Raw genomic sequence first — 22,100 nt, 5'->3', positions numbered from 1 at the left:
CCGAACCTCCTGAGCTCCTGTCACCCTGCTCACTGGCCTGTCAGGTTATCCTGGAACTTCAAGATCTGAAATCATGGAGAGGGAAGGAGAGGAGACACGCTATACAAAACATGCACTGTGATAACTATATCTAACTTTATTCCATTATTGTGCACACTCATTTTCTTTTGTGTTACTGTCTAAATGTACATTACTTGAACACAGTTTTTATGCAATACAAATGTTTGAGATGACATTCTAGATATAGGTAAATAGCCGGGAAGAAAGAAGATCCAATTTCTTGGATTCATCAAGAACTTCCCATGCTGGTTTAACTAGGAGGAGGCTTTTCCTTTTTCACGATCATTTCAGGAAGTCTGGAGCAAAGAAAAACATGAATAAGCCTCAAAATAAGGTCTGAGAGCATGAGAGAAGGAGGCCTTTGTGAAGGTGTAGATGTGAGAACCAAGAGTAGCATTGTAGAAGGATATGATCCCAGCTTCACAGTCTAGAAAAATCCCTATAACTTCAGGCTGATTCCTCAGAGGAATGAAGGTTGGGGGAAAAGTAAGGGCCGAACAACCCTTGCCTTTTCTCTGTCTGATGGCCCAGAATCCAGACTGAGGCTCTCGTACTATGTCAATGTCCCTTGGCGCATTTTCCAGACAAACGCCCACAGCCCCCTCTGCTCCTGCTCCCATCTCCACTTCAAAGTAATGTCTTCCTGAGGTGAAGCGCTCATGGCCCTGCATGCAGATGATGTCATTCCATCTTTCAGAAGTTTGAGATTCCATTAAGTATCGTGGGTAAATTGTAGTTTTCTCTTCATTTAATCGAATCAATAACTTTTGATTTCTGGTATCTGGATCAGGAGACACATTGACTGGAAAAAGAGAAAAAAAGACAAAAAACTTGATTTGGTTTTTTTATTTCTTTTTTTTTTTTTTTGAGGCGAGGCCACACCAGGCAGTGCCAGGGCTTACTACTGTGCTTAGGAATCACTGCTGGCAGTGTACTATTTGGGATGCTTGGAATTCCGTGGTGTGCCAGGCAAGCACTCTATCATTGTACTATGTTCCAGCTTCAAAAAACTTGCTTTGTATGTTTGTTTTTTATTTGGAAGCCATGTTCAGTGGTACTCAGGGCTTAGAGATCACTCCGGGTGGGCTGGCGGGAACAAATTATGGGTACTCTATCCCGATCTCTGCTCCACCAGACCTGCTTGTTCTTCTTTTTTTCTTCTTCTTCTTCTTTTTTTTTTTTTTTTTAGATCACAAGCTATTATGCTCAGGGGTTACTCCTGGCTCTGTGCTCACAAAAGAATCCTGGCTGTGCTCGGGGCACCAGGGGGGATTCCTGAGATCAAAACTGGGTTGACTGCGTGCAAGGCAAATAGCCTACCCCCAGATTTAAATCTGACCTCCAGATTTATTTTTTAAAGGAAAAAACCTTTTTTATTTATTCATTGCAGTTTATTGAGCTAAGGATAACAGCTTTGGGTATTCAATGCTTAACTCCAAACCCACCACTAGTGTCAGTGTTCTTCCTAACATGTGTTAATATTTAGAATATTTTATAAAATAAAGCTAGTCTATTTCATACCAAAGTTCTGTTCTTATTATCTAAGAATCATTTTGAGTTTCAGTTTGCAAAATCCGTGTAATCTCTATGTGTGTCACTAGAGACTATTGGGAAAGACTGAGTGAACTAAATAACAATTTTTATTAAAATGTCTCATTAATGGGAAGTACCTGAGTAATAACAGTTATTTCTCAGTAATGGAAACTCCGTGAGTAATAAAAGTACCTAGTAATATATAACCATCATCCTTATCTCTAGCTTATAAAACCTAAGAATATAATCAATCAGAATTTACATGGGCTCTGTCATTTCCAAAACCCATTATCTTCTTGAGAAATTATGGAATATTGAAACAGAAATAAGACTATTCCATCTCTAACTAGCAACTACAAATTCTGCATCAGAAAATTTAAAAAAGACAACTAATAACATAGATTGTGATTAAAGACCTAGAATTCTCCCAGGACACAAACATATTTAGTTCCATGGATATTAGAGCTTACTCTAATCTCTTATGTTAAATAACAGTATTCTATAAAAATTATCAAAATTTAATAAACCTAGGGTCAATATACATGAAAGCTACATGATCATCCTTGACAAAAATAGAAAAATATATGATAAACTTAAGTGTGTCTTTGAATGTAAAATCAAAAATTTAAAGTTAAATGTATCAATAGAATATTTTGTTTCATGGTTTTTGGGGGCCACACCCGGCAATGCTCAGGGGTGACTCCTGGCTCTAACTCAGCACTTACTTCTGATTGCACTTAGGGGACCTGGTGATCGAACCTAGGACTGTGTACAAGACAAACATCAAACCAGGTATTATGACTCTGAGCACTAGGATGTTAATCACTCTTGTAACCACTCAAAAAAAAAATCAACCACTCACTGTGTTACCAAGTTAAGCACAAGGAGTTGGATTTTTTTCCAGGTAACTTAAATCCGCTCTGTGGAAATACTTCCTGTACTGGATGTTCTCAGTGTTCCTCAAATCCCTGCTTGTCTTTATCCACTTTTCCCACTTGTCTCTCTTCCTGAACGATGGACCTCTGTGAACACATCACCTGGGCTCTCTTTCCTATCTCTCTCTACCTATTTCGAGGGACTGGATGGAACCAGGGCAAGAAGGACGCTATGTGCTACCCTGGCATCGAGTTAGACCTGGCAAATCAACCAACTTGGCCCTTCTTTCCTCCTTCCGTCTGTCCCATGACAGGGTCCGCCCCGGTTGAACGAGTGTCCTGGACCCACCCCTAACACTGGCGGCTAGGGGAAGAGCCGTTGGTGCCTGTCCATGGCTTTCCCCTGGAGATATTATACATCTGGTATCCCTGGAGCAAGTATGAACTACCAACTAAAGGTAAGAATAGCGTTTGGTGCACCCCAACTCTAGAAAGTGAGTGGGAGAATAGGAATTTTTAGTGTGCTGGGTTGATAGCACAGTGAGTAGTGCATTTGCCTTGCACAGGGCCATCCTGGGTCTGATTCCTCCATCCCTATCAGAGAGTTCAGCAAGTTACAGAGAGTATCCTTCCCACACTGCAGAACCTGGAGAGCTCCCTGTGGTGTATTCATATGCCAAAAACAGTAACATCATCAGGGAGGTGCAGATCAAAACAACAATGAGATATCACCTCACACCACAGAGACTTGCCAACATCCAAAAAAATAAAAGCAAACATTGGCGTGAATGTGGAGAGTAAGGGACTCTCCTTCACTGCTGGTGGGAATGCCGACTGGTTCAGCCCATTTGGAAAACGGTTATGACAATTCTCAAAAAATTAGAAATTGAGCTCCCATTTGACCCAGCAATATCACTCCTGGGAATATACCCCAGAGAGGCAAAAAGTACAGTGGAAATGACATTGGCACTTGTATGTTCATTACTGCACATACATCACAATAGCCAAAATTTGGAAAAAACCCAAGTGCCTAAGATCAGATGCCTGGTTAAAGAAACTTTGTTACATCTACACAATGGAATACTATGCAGCTGTTAGAAAAGATGAAGTCATGAAATTTGCACACAAGTGGTTCTACGTGGAAAGTGTCATGCTAAGTGAAATGAGTCAAAAAGAGAGAGAACAGACATAGAAAGTCTGCACTCATCTGGTGAATAAAAAGTAACAGAAGTAACAGAATGGGAGACGAACACCCAAGAATAGTTGATAATAGTACCAGGAGGTCTGCTCCTCAGGTTGGAAGCTGGCAGCAGATGTTTGTGGAAAGGCAACTTAGATAGAGAAGGGAACACCAAGTAAAGAGTGTTTGGAGGACAACCCCCGAGATGCGAGATGCGTGCTGAAAGTAGACTTTAGACCAAACACGATGGTCAGTCAATACCTCTATTGCAAACCACAACATCCTAAGGAAAAGATAGATCCAAAGGGAATGCCCTGGCACAGAGGTGGGGCAGGGTGGGGTAGATGGTTTGGGGGGCTGGGAGGCCTACTGGGATCGTTGGTGGTGCAGAATGGGCACTGGTGAGGGATGGGTACTCAATCATTGTATAACTGAAACCCAAGTACGAAAGTTTGTAAGCGTACAACTGTACATCATGGAGTTTCACTAATAAAAAAAATTGGAAAAAAAAAAAACCAAAAAGAGTAACAAGTCTGACAATGGAGATGTTACTGGTGCCCGCTCAAGCAAATCGATGAACAACAAAATGACAGTGCTACAGTGCTGCAAGGCTCTGCTTATGTCAACTAACTGGAAGCTGAGGAGAAGGCTCTGGGGCACGAAGCAACTAAGCAGCATTGTGAAGGACATATGTCCCTCCCTTGCTGACTGGCAGGCTCTGTATTCCTCTCCCCTGTCACACTCTCCCACCCTCACAGCGCCCTCTACCTGCCACTTGAGGCCCAGGCCAATGATGGTTGTGTACCCATTCCTGCCTTGGGTGCTGGACTATTCCTAGTTCTCTACCCTACTTCTCATCTTTAAAATAATCCCTTTAGTTGTTGCGAGGTTCCTCTCAGGATGGAAAACGTGTGATGAGAGTAGACTATAGACCGGACAGTATCGCTACTCAACGTCTCTTTTGCAAACCACAGCACTCAAAAGGAGAGAGATAACAAAAGAGAATGCCCTGCCATAGAGGTATGGTGGGATGGGGGGATGAATGTGGGAGGGATACTGGGACTGGTGGTGGTGGAGAATGGGCACTGGTGGAGGGATGGGTATTCGAACATTGCATAACTGAAAACCAAACACAAAAATTTTTAAGTCTACAACTGCACCTCATGGTGTTTCACTAATAAAAATTTAAGGAAAAAAATAAATAAAATAATCCCTTTATTATAAGGATTCTTTTCAACCAGTTCTTATCATTAGTCTGAGTCACAAATGAGTTCGATTTCAGTTGCTATTACCTAAATGATTGGGAAAATTCCAACCTGTCAATTTGAAGGAAGTTAAAAAAAATATTAAATAGTGCCAGTGAGTTACAATACTGAGTAAGATGTTTGCCTCAAACTGGGCTGTCTGAGGTTGGATTCCGTGTACCACATATGGTTCACTGAGCACTATTTTTATAAGTTATAAGATATTACAGGTTTTATAAGATATTACAGAAACATAGAAAATAATGATTAAAGAGAATTATAGACGGAGAAATCTCAGCTTTGGGATTAGTAAAATGTGTTACTGGGTTATGATCCTTATATCACTTGCACCCCTATAATAATCACCTATCATTATTGCATTACACTGAGAGTTAAATAAAATATTAACAAGGAATTCTTTGTTTTTTTTATTTTATTGAATCACCATTAGATAGTTACAAGCTTTCATGTTGAGATAACAATCACACAATGATCAAACACCCATCCGTCCACCAGTGCACATAAACCACCACCAATATCCCCACTACACTCCCCTTTCCCACCCTCCCCCTGCCTCCATGGCAGACATGACTCCCTCCTCCAACCATCTTTTTTTAGTGATCCCTTCTCTTCTCCAGCTGCTCATGAGGCAGGCTTCCAGCTATGGAACAATCTATCTGTCCCTTATATCTACTATTCTTAGATCTCAGCCTCATGTTATGTTGTTTTATACTTCACAAATGAGTGCAGTCCTTCTATAAAAGGGGATTCTTAAATCAACATACCTTGATGGCACTTTAAAATTTTTCTCACACTTAACTGAAGCTCAGAGACACTGTGCACAGTATGCAGTTCCAAAGAAACATCCTCTGGTGTTTCTAGATTGATAGCTGAGACCCTAGAATAAACAGTGAAAAGAAGTTTCTTCAGTGGCTCCTTCCATCCATGTCTCTATGCCCATGCCCCTCCCCTGCCCACACTCTTTCCATGGGCACTCACCTGCTCAGGGTGTCTTTTATACCCTGTAGAGAAACAATGAACAAAGGTGAGTGCAGGTACATCTCACCTACATGAAGCTTGGGATGCAGGGTAGTTCTCTATAAACACTCCTACCAGGGAAGCAAGGAAAGTGATTCCATGGGACGGAATGGACTCACAAATACAAGGGTAAATTCATTCCTGTTGAGGCACAGCAATGAACCCCTAAAAAAGACAATGATGGATTTGTAATAGGATAATTCCATCCTGAGTCCCTTGGGGATGCACATGACTACTTGTTTATCAACCTCTGCTGATTTCCTCACTGAGGTTGTGGTGAGCTTTCCTGTCTGAAAACATATCAACCCACAGCTATTGGGAAAGTGGTCAGAAGGATGCCCAGGGTACCGCTTCCTTTCAATGATGTGATTTCCTTAGAATGAGCCCACATTGGACACTGCTTATCAAAAAGGTCTGAGTCCAAAGTCCATGCAGAGCCCCTGTGACTGAGATGCTTAGGTGTTGATAGCAGGTGCCACATGATGGTAGAACTGTCATATTACAATCATAAACTATGGTATAACCTCCAAATCTCTTAGGGAACTAAAAAAACATTCAAGCATTGGTGTAGCCAATATTGAAGAGTAAGATGCCCTGTGAATCAGACACAATGTAAAAAATAACGAAAAACAGAAAAGAACCAAAGATTCTATGTGTAATCCACAGAGAAGTGCATAGTAGTAACCGGCAATTAGCTCTGGCCAAGTTTCCATGTGAGGAACTTCAGAACAGTAAAGAACTCAAGAGATGTGGGCCAAGGATGGAAGAGGGTTAAGCTGAGTTATCGGTCAGGGCCAGGGGAATAAAACAGTGAGTATGGGGATAATGGGCGGGGACACCCAGAAACATTCTGGGTTGATGTGTTTGCAGACAGCTCAGTTGCCTGTCTGCAATGACTATAAAAACCATACTATACCCCTAAGCTCCCCACCCTCTCCATTCCAACACCCCCCCACACATGCACAAATAGTGCATCTGATGCAGGGATTCAGACTCAGAGCACATTTGGTGCAAGAAATAAGGAAGTATGATTTATGGTTCCAATATGCACAAGTGCCTAAACTCAAGGACTGGGGCCAGGAGTCATGGTGAGTCACTCAAACTGTGAAGGACAAGGGACAGTGCTGCTGAGTACAGCAAAGTCTTGGTAGTCACTGGTTGCAGCATAGACTTAGCCCCACTGATTCCCTGTGCTAATGGTGGATATACGTGAGTCTCAGATTTACTATCCTAACCTGCACAAAAGCAGAACCTCACCCCTAACTCTCACAGCTCATGAGACATGATAAAGAGCAAGAAGCAAACCAAAATTAATGGGTGAAGACAAATGTCTAGAAAGCTCCCAAGAAACCAAGCTCATTTTCTGAGCTAAGAACTTCAAAGTGAAAATTATAAGGTTGAATGAATGAAGGAAGGCAATAGAAAAGGTCTTTAACAAAGCAAGAGAGAGTATTAGTCAGGGAGAATCTTAGCTTAAATAAGTAAACCTAAAAGTTCTTTGGTCTATAGTCTACTTTCAGCATGCTTCTCCCATCCTGGGAGGATCCCCCCAACACCTTTATTTGCTGTTCCCTTCTCTATCTGAGCTCCCATTTCCTCTAGCATGTGTGATTGGCCTGCAAGCCATGGAGTAAAATTCCTGGTACTAATCTCGGCCATTCTTGGGTGTTAGTCTCCTATTTTATTACTTTATGTTCCCCAGACAAGATTGTCACCCATTGCCTCTTTTGCAAACCACCACACACAATAAGAGAGAGAGAACAAAAGGGAATGCCCTGCCACAGAGGAAGGATGGGATGGGGGATGGGGGGGTGGGAAGATACTGGGATCCGTGGTGGTGGGAAATGGGTTCTGGTTGAGGGATGGGTATTTGATCATTGTATAATTGAAACCCCCAAGCACAAAAATTTGTAAGTCTACAACTGTACCTCATAATGTTTCACTAAAAAAAAAAGTTCTTTGGAAGGGGCTGGAGCGATAGTACAGTGGGTAGGGCATTTGCCTTGCATGCGGCGAACCCGGGTTCGATTCCCAGCATCCCATATGATCCCCTGATCATAGCCAGGAGTAATTCCTGAGTGCAGAGCCAGGAGTAACCCCTAAGCATTGCCAGGTGTGACCCAAAAAGCAAAAAAAAGAAGTTCTTTGAAAGGTTTCAGCAATTAAGTGACAGATGTCAAAAAGCAAGTCAAATAAGAAAATAAGACTTAGAAAACCATCAATTAAGTAGAAGAAGAAAAAAGCATAAAAAATATGGAAGGGATATCAGAGTATTATGGGATAATTATAATAGGAACAGCAACCAAATTAAAGGAGACCTTGAGGGGGCTGATAGTACAGCAAGTAGCATGTTTGACTTGCACACCACCTATACTGGTTCGATCCCTGGCACCCCAGGAGTGATCCCTGAGAACACAGAGAGAAGCGAGCTCTTTATGCCATTTATGGCCCCCCAAAAACAGCGAAAAAAAAGGAGTCTTTGAGGAAAAGGAGAGTGAGAATGCGGAGCAAGTGTTTCAAGAAATTATAGCTTTCTCTTACTCATCAAAGCCATGTTCTCCCTTGAACACTTTGAACACATATCTCACGTGTCTCTATATATTATTAGCTTCTGTGTTCTCTCTTAAACACATTTATGTTCTCTCTTGAACACATTTGTCCACTTTCTGTGCTCTCATATCTTTCTAGTAAGTTTGAATAAAAAACTACCTTTCTTTGCTGAAAAAATAGAAAAAGAAAAGAAATTATAGCTGATAACTTCCAATTTCTGAGGACTGACTACCACAACCAGATCCAATATGTTAATAGTTCCAATAGATCTAAGGAGTTCTAAGTAAAAATAGCCCAAATCAGAGAACTCTCAGATATACTGTAATTACAATGATAGAAGTCAAACATAGAAATAGAATCTCAAAAGCACCAAGATAAAAATGAAAGTTGTATAAAAGGAACAACCATAAGATTCAAATAAAATGTGTCAACTAGTAAAGTATGGTTTGACACAAGGAACAATTTGGATGAAACAAACATCCCAGTAAGAATACTCTATAATTTATGTCATAATTTAATCTTAAAGCATCAAAGAAACCAAAACCAAAGCTAAAGAAATTCATTACCATTTAACCAAATTTATTAAAACCACAAAGGGTTTATTTAAAAGGCAAAGAAACCCTAGTTGGAAATGGTAGATAATGAAAATATAAAATGGAGGCAAAGAATCAATGGCATCTTTTATAAACACACAGATGCCTTGAAAGGAATAGGGAACATAGAGTCACAATATCACAGGAGACCACCAAAATTAAGAATTGAGCTCCCACAAAATCTATTTTCCGGTCTGAGTATCATTTCAAAGAGCACAACTACATTAATCTACATTAATTTTTAAAGGAATTTGCTTTCTCTGTGTTTGTTATACCACTATTTATATTGAACAAGAACTAGAATCATCCCAAATACCCCCAAAACACATAAATGGATAAAGAAATTGTGGTCCACATACAATGAGATACTACTCAGATATAAGAAAATTGAAATCCAACAGTTCATTCATCTCAGCTAGAACTACAGGGTGTCATGCTGCACAAAGTGAGTTAAAAGGAAAAGGAGTCTGAACTGAGGAAGTAGACCTTCTAAATCCTCCATATTTCTCACCATCTGCTTTTACTAGCATGGGAATAAGACATCTCCACTGTTTACTACAAGAGTTCATGCTCACCTGCAGAAAATTCCGTGCTGAGCACTGACATTTCTTATCCAGTTCCAGGATGCCGTTCTTGAGTTCCTCTACTTTGTTGTCCATATAGGCTACATTATCCTGCAGTCTGCTCAACTTCTGCTCTTTTTCTTTCTCTAGTCTATGCATATAAAACTCCTCCTCCTGGTGCAGGAATGTGTGAAGATTCGTAAATTCAGAATGTATTCTTTCTTCCTCATGCTTTATTTTCTTCTATAAGGAAGAAAAGTGGTCAAAAATGAATGCAGACCAAATGTTCATTAATGGATAGATTCAGATCCAACATCAGTCACACACAGAAACAGTTGAAACTTATTCAGTAGAAATAAATAAGGAACATTTCATGTATAGTGCATTATGTATGAGTCATCTAGGCAGTGAGTAAAGCAAAGTAAATCAGAAATAGAAGGATGATATTATAGAACTCTACTTTTATGAAATAAGTCATATTCATAGAGACAGTGAATACCAGAAAATAGGAGGAAGAAACAATGAGGAGTAGGAAGAGAGTTTTAGTTTGGATGATGAACAAGTTTTGCAGGCGAATAAAGGCAATGGCTGCACAAGCATATGTACAAACACTTTCACAATGCTGTTCACTAAAAAAGTTAATAATTTGATTTTTATTTTATGCTTAGATACATGCATGCATACACAAATATACACACACACAGTTTCTCAGTTAGTGTGACGTTGCCTGAAGAATGCTCCATGTTAATGTCTGGGAAGCAGAAATTCAAAGATAGACAAAGTCTGTGTGTTTTCAAAAGGCCAGCGGCACTCTCTCTCTCTCTTGCCACCCACGTTCAGTGGTTTAGGGTTGTTTTCCCCACCCCGGGGAGGCCGCCAGCAAGGTAGGTGAAGGAATGAGGGCCAGGCTGGTCGGTATCAATGGTACTTTATTTCAATATTCACTCTCCTTCTGCTCCTCTCTCTCAAGCCTGAGGCCCTCTCACTTCTCACTCTGCCTTCCGGAGCCAAGCCCCCTCCAAGTTTACAGTCTTATTTTTTATAGCAATCACGTAGGGTGGTGACACAAAGTGGGTTGAACATTAACAAATCAACAAAGAGAGCTAAGACCACTCCTCCTGTATGAGCAACCCTGGCATCGAAATGGGACAGGCCAGGGTGCCAGAGTTGCTCATACAGGAGGAGTGGTCTTAACTCTCTTTGTTGATTTGTTAATGTTCAACCCACTTTGTTATCATACCTAAGTCGTCAAAATTAGATATGGTTCTGGGCTGGAGCGATAGCACAGCAGGTTGGGTGTTTGCCTTTCATGTGGCCAACCCGGCTCTGATTCTTCCATCCCTCTCGGAGAGCCAGCAAGCTACTGAGAGTATCCCACCTGCATGGCAAAGCCTGGAAAACCATGCAGACATATTCAATATACCAAAAACTGTAACAACAAGTCACACAATGGAGATGTTACTCGGAGATATTACTCCTCCGAGGAGATTAACTCAAGGATAAAATCTCATCTAAAGACACTATTCCAGATTAGTAGGAGATCTGCTCAAGGGTGGGACCCCAAGAGTGTGTGTTATTCCTTAGCTAGTAAACCACTTAAATAGTTGTAGTAAATCGCTTCTAATATTTCTAGCAGTATCATTCTGTATGAGCACACTAAAAGATATAAACTTAAGGTTTGGTCACAACCTCAGCAGGGTCGTAGTCTCGTTGTTACTTTTGGATCATGACAACATTTCTCCATGATCATGCCCTCAACTTACTGTTGAGTATCTTGGTGCTTTGGCCTGTCCCATTTCGATGCCAGGGTTGCTCACAATTTGTCCTGGGTCCATTCAGTCCCTCCTTGGGACCCTGCTTTTGGTGTGCTAGGAACTAAGGGCAACTGAGTCAAGAAAGCAGATGCCCAGGAGTAAATATTCAGAGTCAAGCAATTCCCAAGTTACAAATCATAATAATATTAACTGGCTTCCCATGTCCATACTGAAAGGACATTGCTTTAAGGTCAACTATGCAGAAGACGAGAAAAGCAATATTTAACTTACAATACAAATGTCCTAAAAGGATCTGATCTTACAGGATATGATTAAGAAAAATGGTGATTAACTGACTGGGGAGTAGACCACAGAGAAGAGTCTACAGATAAACAGAGGAATGGGAGTGACTTGGGAGCACTCTGATGGGTGTAACCCAAAAAACCTAAGCTCCCTGTGGCAAGGGAGAAAGGACAAACCAATGTTATCATACAGAAGTCGTCAAAATTAGATATGGTTCTGGGCTGGAGCGATAGCACAGCAGGTTGGGTGTTTGCCTTTCATGTGGCCAACCCAGGTCTGATTCTTCCATCCCTCTCGGAGAGCCAGAAAGCTACTGAGAGTATCCCACCTGCATGGAAAAGCCTGGAAAACCACGCAGACATATTCAATATACCAAAAACTGTAACAACAAGTCACACAATGGAGATGTTACTGGTGCCTGCTCAAGCTAATTGATGAACAACTGAACGACAGTGCTACACAGTGCTACAGCGCTTTCTGGTAAAATTTCTTCCTTACACCAAGTAGTTTATGTAGGTAGTATGAAAAATGCAGAATAGAGCTTGGCCAATATAAATGAAATATGAGTTATAAAAATAAATATGTATTTTTATTTTGATATAAAGATGTGTTCCTGTGTTTCAGGTAAACTTTTGGTTGAAGAAACCCTCGAAGTTTCCTATTGAACCTTATTGACGTTTCCAACTGAGACATCACGACTGGAGTACAGATGACCACCCGGGATAGTTCATGAGTCTCACCAAGGGAGACGTACAGTTGCAGATTCTGATCATAAATACTAGAAATATCAATCCTAGATTCAATTAACCACCCCAATGTGTGAGAATGTCTAGAAGAAAATGATCGATTGGGCAGAGATTTTATCCGGTAGGGGGTGGGGACTAGAATTTTAATATTCATTTTAACTTTCCCATTTCAGGAAGTGTTCCAATTTTATAAAATTAATAAATGAGTGATTTTTTTTGTTTTTTTAAGTCAGAGGTAGGCTTAGCTTCAAGCCATGTATTTATGAAAGGTGTTTATTATTTATTTTTTTATTTACTTTTGGTTGTGACAATCCTCCCACCACTCAAGATCCCAGATATGAAAACATAAGGCAATCTTTTGAGAGATCTTATTTGAGATTCGCACATGAAGAATGAGAATGGAGATTTAAGACACGATGAAAGAGGGAAAATGGCTTACTGGTCAGTGTAATAATATTCCAGACTAATGCACTGTATCAATGTATTCATGAACAAATCTCTTTCCATTCATTGGGAGTCTGGTTATTTACTGAACTAGACTCCCACACACTGTACTTGTCTTATGTATGTTCTTGTGGTAGTTCCAGTTCTCCACATTAACAGCCTTATTACTGTTAATGTGGAGAACTGGAGTTCATTGCATCTCATGAGATGAATCTCTTCCTAAGTCTTCACAAATAGTTGGTCTCTGAAGCTGGAAAGCATAAGTGTCAGATGCCGCACTGTGGTAAATGCATCAAAATCATGCAGTTGAGGTTTCAAAAGAGATAGGTACTTTCAAAGTTTGAGAATTTGAATCCTGTCAAGGATCTTTTAAGTAGACTGCAATATTTCTATTTCTTCAACTCAGATACTGGGAATTCTAAATAATTGCTATCAAAAGGTTGAAGCATTTATAGCAAAAATAAAAGATGGGTAGAACTAAAGAAGTAAATGGAAATGGTGCTTTCTAAAATTACTTTAAACAATCTGGACCACTTATTGAGTGAAAAACCCTCATAATGCTTTCACCATGCACAACCTACTTTAGAGAAGATGACAGTATATAGTTTGACCACAAGAAGCTTCAAACTCTCACCTCCCAACTACTTATTTTCTGAGTTGTATCAAGCTTCAGCTGCATATATATGGATTCTTTGAATTTCAGTTTTGTGACTGCTTTCTGGAGCTTTTCCTGTGGGAAAAATTGGGTATTAGTTTATTCAGTTGGAAAAGTCTTCACAGCATATACCACAAATCATAGGCTTTCAGATAATTAGAATAACATTGAGTATTTGTTGAGCCCTTAGATGTTGAGAGAAAGCATGTGGACAATTATCAGTCCAATAACACAGTTGATCTCCGTGGCACTCTGCAAAGCTGGTAAAATGTTTACCATTGTTTCTGTTATAGAAATCAATTCTTTGGATGGGATTAAGTAAATTGTCTGAGGGAACAAATTTTCTTCGATCCCATATTGGTTAAGGAAAGATGTAGCAGAACAATTCCCACTTCTTTCTCCCACCACAGTCAAAGTAATTATCATATTTTCCTTTGAAGGTATGTTAAACAGAGTCTTTCACTCGGCTTCACTCACAGACATTCATTTCTAAATATTTAACAACCCCAGTATATCTTTAACTATGTCTGTACCCTATACTTGTGGAAGTCATGTAAACGTCAGAAACTGATGGCTGTAATTTATTTTGAGAAGAATAATCTTCTCATGTCAAAATTTGTCCTGATTAACCAATAAAAAACATTCAGTTTCCAGTCCTCCTCTGAGGTATGATTCATCCTCTCAACTGTGATCAAGGTTTAAGGCCTAAATTCTACTCTGTGTCTTCATTTATCTTTCTTTCCACACATCCTCTAGCCTAGGCATGGTGCCAAGCAAGCTTTTTTTCTGTGTCCCTGTCATCAATCCTGAGTATAGGACATCCTAGTTTACCTCCAACCTTTAATGATTTTTCCACCACGTGAAAGATATGAGGCAGTCTTTAATTTTCTGTTTCCATGTCTTATCATTTTCCAACAAGGGTGAGACAGTACCCTGACTGCTTAGAATGATCCATGTATATACTACTAGCTTGAGTGTAACTGGGAGGGTGTCCTTCTAGCATGCACTCCAAAATGAAAACAAAAATCTCATTCCAAAGGATATTCTGTTTCCAAAACTTTCACCAGTGAGATCTATAAAAGATTCAAAGATATCTGAATACCCTTTGCAATTATACCAATAAAGTCAAGGAAAGAATGAACTTTCATGCACAATTTCTGAGTGCAACAGTGCTCTAAATTAAAAATCAGTCAAGAAGAAAACCTAAAGATAATAATATAAACCAACAATAGTGAACACAGACCTAAAAATCTTCAACAGTATCTTAGCCAAAGAAATTCAATAAAGTACACTATTAGGATCATATGTCATGTACTTGTTTGCTTTTACACATATGAAAGTGAAAAAAAACACTATATCATAGCAACAGAAAGATAATATTCATACAACTATATTTCAATTGAGAGAAAGAAAAGTAATGATGAGATTCAACATTCTTTTATGAAAAAAGTGCTTAATAAAACCGGGATAGAAAAATTATTAGAGACAACATCTGAACTTTGTTTACATTGACACCATTGCAGTTGAGACCAGACTCAGGCTGAAATAGCTAAACCCACTCTGGGAAGGGAGGCAGAACCCTCCTTTCCAGCTAGGTCCCAATAGCCTCTACACCTGACCTGGGCTATATTAGCAGGCTCACACCCAGCTTCTGGAGCACATGCCACCTATGTGACTGCACAGCAGACATACACAGCAAATCACACACTGCTCATAATTAGTGCCACCATGATAAAGATGTTTAATGAGCTCAAAGAATATGTGGCACAAGTATTCAGCAAAGCCCAAGAAAGTCTAAGAGTCAAAATGAGAAAACTCCTCCATTCAGAAATGGCAGGAATGAAGAGCATGGTAAGTTACATTGAAAAACAAAAAGCCTCAACAGAAGCTCTTAACAGCCGAATTACTGTAGCTGAGTAAAAGATCAAGAAGCTCCAAAATTAGATGGAGCTGAAAACTGCTAGTAAATGAGAAAACTGCTGTAAACAATGTCATCAGCAAAGCGGAGGTGGTGTAGTTGCCGACCATCTATCTTCACTCCCATTCCTTCCCATTCCAGTCGTCGCATGATGTTCTCGAGGGTGGCACAAATGCTGGCCGACTTTGACCGTGAGTGTGGAAAGGTAGGACTACAGCTGAATCTTACGAAGACAATGTTTATGAGAAACAGCCTTGTTCCTGACGCCCCATTCGCTCTCAATGGAACGACCATCTCCGAATGCAACAGCTATGTGTACCTAGGTCGAGAGGTCAACATGACAAATGACCTGGCACCCGAGCTGCGCAGGAGGAAGAGAGCGGCTTGGAACGCCTTCAAGAACGTCGAAGAAATAGCTAAGAGGACGAAGAACCTCCGGCTCCGGGCACATCTCTTTGATTCCACTGTTCTTCCTGCATTAACATATGCCTCAGAGACCTGGGCCCTACGCAAGCAAGATGAGAACGCCATTCAGGTCTCCCAAAGAAGAATAGAAAGAGCTATGCTTGGAATAACACGTTTCACTCAAATGAGAGAACGAATCCGGAGTTCTGACATCCGTCGACGATCAAGGATCAGGGACGCTGTCTCATATGCCAAGGTATCGAAAATCAGATGGGCTGGTCACGTAATGAGATTTAAAGATGACCGTTGGACTAGAGCTGTTACTGATTGGATTCCACGGGATGTCAAGAGACCGCGTGGCCGCCCACCTACCAGATGGTCAGACTTCTTTGTCAAGATCATGAACGATCGGTTTGAGGCCCTCCATGTTCCCGGAGCGAAGAGATGCCATTGGGCTACACTAGCACGCGACAGGGACAAATGGAGACGTTACTGGCGCCCGCTCGAGCAAATCGACGACTAACGGGAAGTTAAGTGATTAAGTGATTAAGCTGTAAACAATGGAGTGTTGAGAATAGTCTAAAAGGAAATAAACGGTATACTATGGCACTATAGGATGAGTACAAGAAAAACAATATATGAATTACCATAGTCACTGAAGAATAGGAAAGCAAATTTCATGATTAAATATTAGGTAAAGAAATCATTGATAAGAATTTATCAGAGTTGAATTCAGGCACTGAGATCCAAGAGGCATGAAGGTTGCCAGTGAAAATATTCTCAACTAGGAAAACTATTTGATCACTTGATCCAATGACATCCCGTTACTCATTGATTTCCTCAAGTGGGCGCCAGTTAAGTATCCATTCATCCCTGTTGCGTGCTAGTGTAGCCCAATGGTGTCTGCTTGTTCTAGGCACACAAAGAGCCTCAAACCGATCATTAGAAGTCTTGACGAATAAGTGTGACCATCTTGTAGGTTGGCGGCCATGCAATCTTTTGACATCCCATGAATCCAGTTGGTAATGGCTTTAGTCCAGTGGTCGTCTCCAAATCTCATTACATTTCCAGCCCATCTGATTTTTGACGTGTTAGCAAACGAAACAGCATCCCTGATTCTTGACTGTTGACAGAGGTCAGAACTCCAGATTCTTTCTCTCATTTGAATGAAGCGTGATACTCCAAGCAGAGCTCTTTCAATTCCTCTTTGGGAGACCCAAATAGCATTCTAATTCTGTTTTCGCAGGGCCCAGGTCTCTGAGGCATATGTTAATGCAGGAAGAACAGTGGAATCGAAGAGATGTGCCTGGAGCCAGAGGTTCTTCATCCTCTTAGCTATTTCTTCCACACTCTTGAAGTCGTTCCAAGCCACTCTCTTCCTCCTGCTCAACTCAGGTACCAGATCGTTTGTCATGTTGACTTCTCGACCTAGGTACACATAAATGTTGCATTCAGAGATGTTCATTCTTTTGAGAGAGAATGGAACCTCAGGAACGAGACTGTTTCTCATAAACATTGTCTTTGTGAGATTCAGCTATAGTTCGACCTTTCCACAAACACGGTCAACGTCGGGAGCATTTGTGCCACTTGGCTAATGTTTGGCATTATAAGAACGATGTCATCAGAAAGCGGAGGTGGTATAGCTGCTGATTGTCTATCTTCACTTCCATTCCTTCCCATTCCACTTGTCGCATGATGTTCTCAAGTGTGGCACTGAAGAGTTTTGGTGAAATGATACTGCCCTGCCGAGCCCCTCTCTTCCCTTTCCAAAAAAAAAAAAAAACTACAAGAGACATTATCCTCAATATGATAAAATCCTCAGAGACAGAATACTGAAATCAGCAAGATCAAAAAAGCATCTTATGGACAAGGGAAAGCCCATAAGATTTACAACAAATATTTGAAATGTGACTACAAGACAGAAGAGAATGGAGGGACATAGTACAAAACCTCAGTGAAATGAAAATTTCCCCAAGAGTTCTCTATCTAGTTAGCTTATCGCAGAGATATGAAGGAATCATAACAGCTTCATGGACACGCAACAGCTTAGGGAATTTATAGTTTTGAAACTTGTTTTGAGAGAAGCTTTAAAAGAACTTCTTTTGCACCTGAAGGAATTAGGGCTGGTAGGGTGCTCACCCTGTACACAGCTGCTATGAATTTGATTTCTGGTATTCTGTAAGGTCCTCTGAGAACCATCAGGGGTAATTCGAAATGTAAAAGCCAGGAGTAACCCTGAGCATGACCAGGTGTGGCCACAAAATCAAATACTTTATAAAGATGAAAACAAGGAGCGAATGTAATAAAAGAGTTCAAGGACCTGTATAAGGTCTATTAATACATTGATCTAAGAAATAAGAGGAGGTAAAGAAAAAGCATAAAGATGTTACTATACATCTATAGGAAAAATTAACATTGTTAAACTGGCCACCTTACTCACGGTAATTCAAAGATTCTATTCAATCCCTATAAAAATTATAGTGTCTGTGTCAAAGACACCAAAAAACCTAACTAAAATTTGTAAAAATCACAAAATACCCTGACTAGCCAAAGGAGTTCTGAGGAAAGATACAATGGAAATTCTTGTTCCCAACTACAACAATATAATAAGGCTAGGATCATTAAGATTACACAATATTAGAAAAATACGTACATACATATACACTTGGGCTGGAGCGATAGCACAGCGGTAGGGCGTTCGCCTTACAAGCGGCCAACATGGCCGACCCGAGTTCGATTCCTCCGCCCCTCTCAGAGAGCCCGGCAAGCTACCGAGAGTATTCGATATGCCAGACACAGTAACAACAAAGTCTCCAATGGAGACATTACTGGGCCCGCTCGAGCAAATCGACGATCAACGGGAGGGCCTTTACCTTTACCTTTACTTTACATATACACTCACACAAATGGAATAAAACCTAGAACCCAGAAATAAGGCCATCCAATCTGGTCAATGTGATCAACGATAATACAGGCATATATAATGGAGAGAGGAAAGTCTCTTCAACAAATAGTGCTGGGGAAAGTAGATTTACAAAACCCAGAAATGACTGCTACTCATGTCATATACAAAAATTACCTGAAAATTTACTGAAAACTTTGACAAAACACTGAAAGCCATAAAACACAAAGAGGAAAGTACAAAAAAAGTTTCCAAATATGGCTTCAGCTTTAACTTTGAAGAGTTGATTCTAATAACTAGGGAAACAAAAACAAGCAAAAATTACTTGGGAGTCTTTGGAATCAAAAAAGAAATTTCTCCAGGGTCAAAGAAAATGTCAGTGAAACAAAAAGACATCCTATATACAAGGAGAAACTATCATACCTCACATGTCTAACAAGATGTTAATGACAAAGATTTATAAAGAAATCATAAAATACTCCAGGTACCATTCCCAAGAACAACATTGAAAAGGACAAGTGAATACAGATTACTCCATTTTGCTACTGTTGCAGATACCACCCTAAAGTGCTCAGAGCATTCTCCTGGTTTCGTGCATAGGAATCACTTTTGATGGTGCTTGGGAAACCATATAACGTATCTGGAATTTGAACTGGAGTAAAGAAGCATGATCCCTTACTTTTTCTTTTTTCTTTTTTAATGGAGTTGTACTGCTATTTATTCAGCCACTGATTAGCTGATTGAATTGGGCATGAACTCCACTTTACTGTTTTTTTCATTTTTTATAATTTTATTTATTGAATAACTGAGAGAAGTTACAAACCTTTCGGGTTAAAGTCTTGGTCATACAATGAAACACCCGTGCCTTCTCCATTCTCCACCCCGCAAAACTCCATTATACCCGCATCCCACACTCTCCGCCTGCATATGGGGCAGATCATTTCAACATTACTCTCTCTCTACTTTGATTACCTTCAATATTTTGACATCAGACCCACCATTAGTATTTGGGATTTTACCCCAACACTCAGATCTGATGAAAAGGCAACAGTAGACAATTTATTTTCTATTCCTCGTTAAGAAAAACATATGATGCCACGTGACTGCAGTAGTGGCTGCGCGATTTTGAAATTCCGAAATTTTAACAATTAAATCTGGAGGGATTTCTGCCAAAACCTGCTGGGTTCCGAGATTTCTTCCTGAGTCTCTTGGATCATGGCCATTAAGCAGCATGACCAGGAGCCAGAAAGGCTGTTCATGGGCGCAACTGCCTTTCTGTCTGCACTAAAAAGCAGATCATGGTATAATTGAAACCCAAGCAAAACAAATTGTAAGTCTAAAACTGTACCTCATGGTGTCTCACTAATAAAAATTTAAAAAAAATGCAGATTACATTACAAAAGACACAGAGATTGTTAACAGGCACCAAAAAAATGCCTTCAGGAGTTATAGGGTGGAGTTCAGCATATTTTAGTGAGGGTACTGTGACAAGTCACTTTTGCAGCAAGTGAGAGAACACATTTGAAACAATTACTACAATGAAAATAATTTCTGTCAAATGAATAAAATAGGTTTCAAAGCAACAGCAGATGAGGTTATTCGGAGGCTTTCTGGACCTCACACTCACCTGGTAACCTGGGCATGCATCTTCAACAGTAGCAGTGAAGTGTCCTTTGTGCTGTGGTGACCGCTCACAGCACCAGCAGAGGAGCTGACCATCATTTTCACAGAACAGATGGAGCTGCTCTCCATGTTCATTACACATGCTCTGATTCATTTCCTTAAAAGTTTGAATCATACTTCTCAGTTGCTTGTTGGGCCGGAGACTACCACTTTGAAAAGGTTTACAACACTGGGGACAGTGAAATGTCCCTGGAGATGATGTATCAGAGCTTTGGTTCCCAGTAAAACCCACAATGCACTGGTGGCAGTAGCTGTGCCCACAGTCGATGCTCACGGGCTCAGTCATCAGCTCCAGACAGATGGGGCAGGTAGCTTCCTCCCTCAACTTCTTGATAAATATAGCTGAGGCCATGGCTTTTCTGGAAATGCTGCAATATTGGATCAAGAGGCAGGGAAGAAGCAGTCAGAAATTTCTAGTATGTGAGAAATGCACTTCTCTAGAATTTCAGGGCCTCTTGTGAGCTTGAAATCTCTCTGAGAGAGATATGGATTAGGATTGAGAAGATTCATTTCATGGAGCTGTTTTGTGAATGACTATGGCACAATCACACTTGGTCCTTAAACTGATTATAATTAAAATAAAATTTAATATTTAGTTCTTCAATCTAACTGCTATTATTGCATTTTAATTGTTTATTATTTGCTTGAGTCTGTGGTGAAATGAGACCAGATCAAAGGTTCCATTTTAATTCTAGAAATATTTTGGACATGGGACTCAGGAAGGGTGAGAAAAGGACAGGTTTCCCCGCAAAAATTAAAGCAAAGGAGAGAAACTCTTGGAGGAAGGGTGAGACTCGCATTTTGTGAAAAGGTACTTTATCACTACTAGTTGATTTCTTTGTAACTGGTACTAAAATTAGGAAGAGTTTGCAGAATTCCTCAAGAAAAATCATGTTTGCACTGGATCATTAATTCCCAGTTCTTGTTACTTATTTCCACTGCAAATAATGATAAAAGGTATGGATAAAAAGACCCAGGCACCAAATGATAATAAGATCAACTGACACCCTGAAGAAGCTGTGTGCCCTTGTCATTAGCCTCTTTGACCAGAGGACAGAGAATTGAAAGAGGTAGGAGAAGAAGGGATTATCCTGAGAGCAGAGCTCCGGGAGACCAAGAGAGGTGACTGTCACTTACTTCTTCAGGCCAACCTGGTCTCGCAGAAGGACATAGTACTTAGAACCCATCAATGTGACAGAAAACTGAAGTGGGTCAGTGAGAAAAGATAGGGATGACAGGCCTCTTTGATACTGGCATTTTATCTCCCGGTGTCCACCAGTGAGTACCAGTGTGTACCTAAGATGGGAACACAGGAAATGACACAGACACAGAACTTTGCCCTTCATCCAGATAGATCGTTACACCTTTGGGAGGCTCTTTCCTCTATTCTCACTGTTGAGTGTTTGTGGGGAGGGAATAGAGGCAGCATGAGGTAGAAAATAAATGCTTCTCTGACCTGTCAGTGATGAGATATCGCAATCACTAATGCTGCTTTTTAAACTAAAGCTACATGTTAAAGTATCTTTGTCTAACTATAAGTATTATCTCTTTAGAGTCATAGAGAATATCTTCTGGAATGAAGATCACTTAGCCAAACTCACATGCCACCCCTGCAAGTTTTTTTTAATGACAAAGACTGTGTCTGTTGTCCTGA

The 22,100-nt window shown here is 40.3% G+C and overlaps 1 protein-coding gene across 1 annotated transcript; it reads right to left on the bottom strand.

Moving 5' to 3' along the window:
• Window positions 1-347: 347 nt before the first annotated feature.
• LOC130040139 (E3 ubiquitin-protein ligase TRIM38-like) lies at window positions 348-21,686 on the bottom strand. The gene is made up of 7 exons (XM_056132154.1): window positions 21,584-21,686; window positions 20,391-20,814; window positions 13,518-13,613; window positions 9,649-9,879; window positions 5,892-5,914; window positions 5,678-5,790; window positions 348-862 (listed from the first exon to the last, which is right to left on the bottom strand). Exons 1-7 carry the CDS (start codon window positions 21,631-21,633, stop codon window positions 348-350), a joined length of 1,452 nt encoding a protein of 483 aa, XP_055988129.1. The 5' UTR covers window positions 21,634-21,686.
• Window positions 21,687-22,100: the final 414 nt, after the last annotated feature.

This window comes from Sorex fumeus, unplaced genomic scaffold (genome assembly GCF_029834395.1).
Source record: "Sorex fumeus unplaced genomic scaffold, SorFum_2.1 ptg000094l, whole genome shotgun sequence".
Classification (NCBI taxonomy): domain Eukaryota; kingdom Metazoa; phylum Chordata; class Mammalia; order Eulipotyphla; family Soricidae; genus Sorex; species Sorex fumeus.
Note: the sequence above shows the minus strand (reverse complement) of the source record. Positions and strands in the feature narration are given on the sequence as shown.

Coding starts and splice junctions, on each gene's coding strand:
- LOC130040139 (XM_056132154.1), bottom strand. CDS start 21,633: ATGGGTTCTAAGTACTATGTCCTTCTGCGAGACCAGGTTGGCCTGAAG. Junction 20,815..21,583: donor GACCAGGTTGGCCTGAAGAA/GTAAGTGACAGT, acceptor CCAATATTGCAG/CATTTCCAGAAAAGCCATGG. Junction 9,880..13,517: donor AGAAAATAAGTAGTTGGGAG/GTGAGAGTTTGA, acceptor TCTTCCTTATAG/AAGAAAATAAAGCATGAGGA.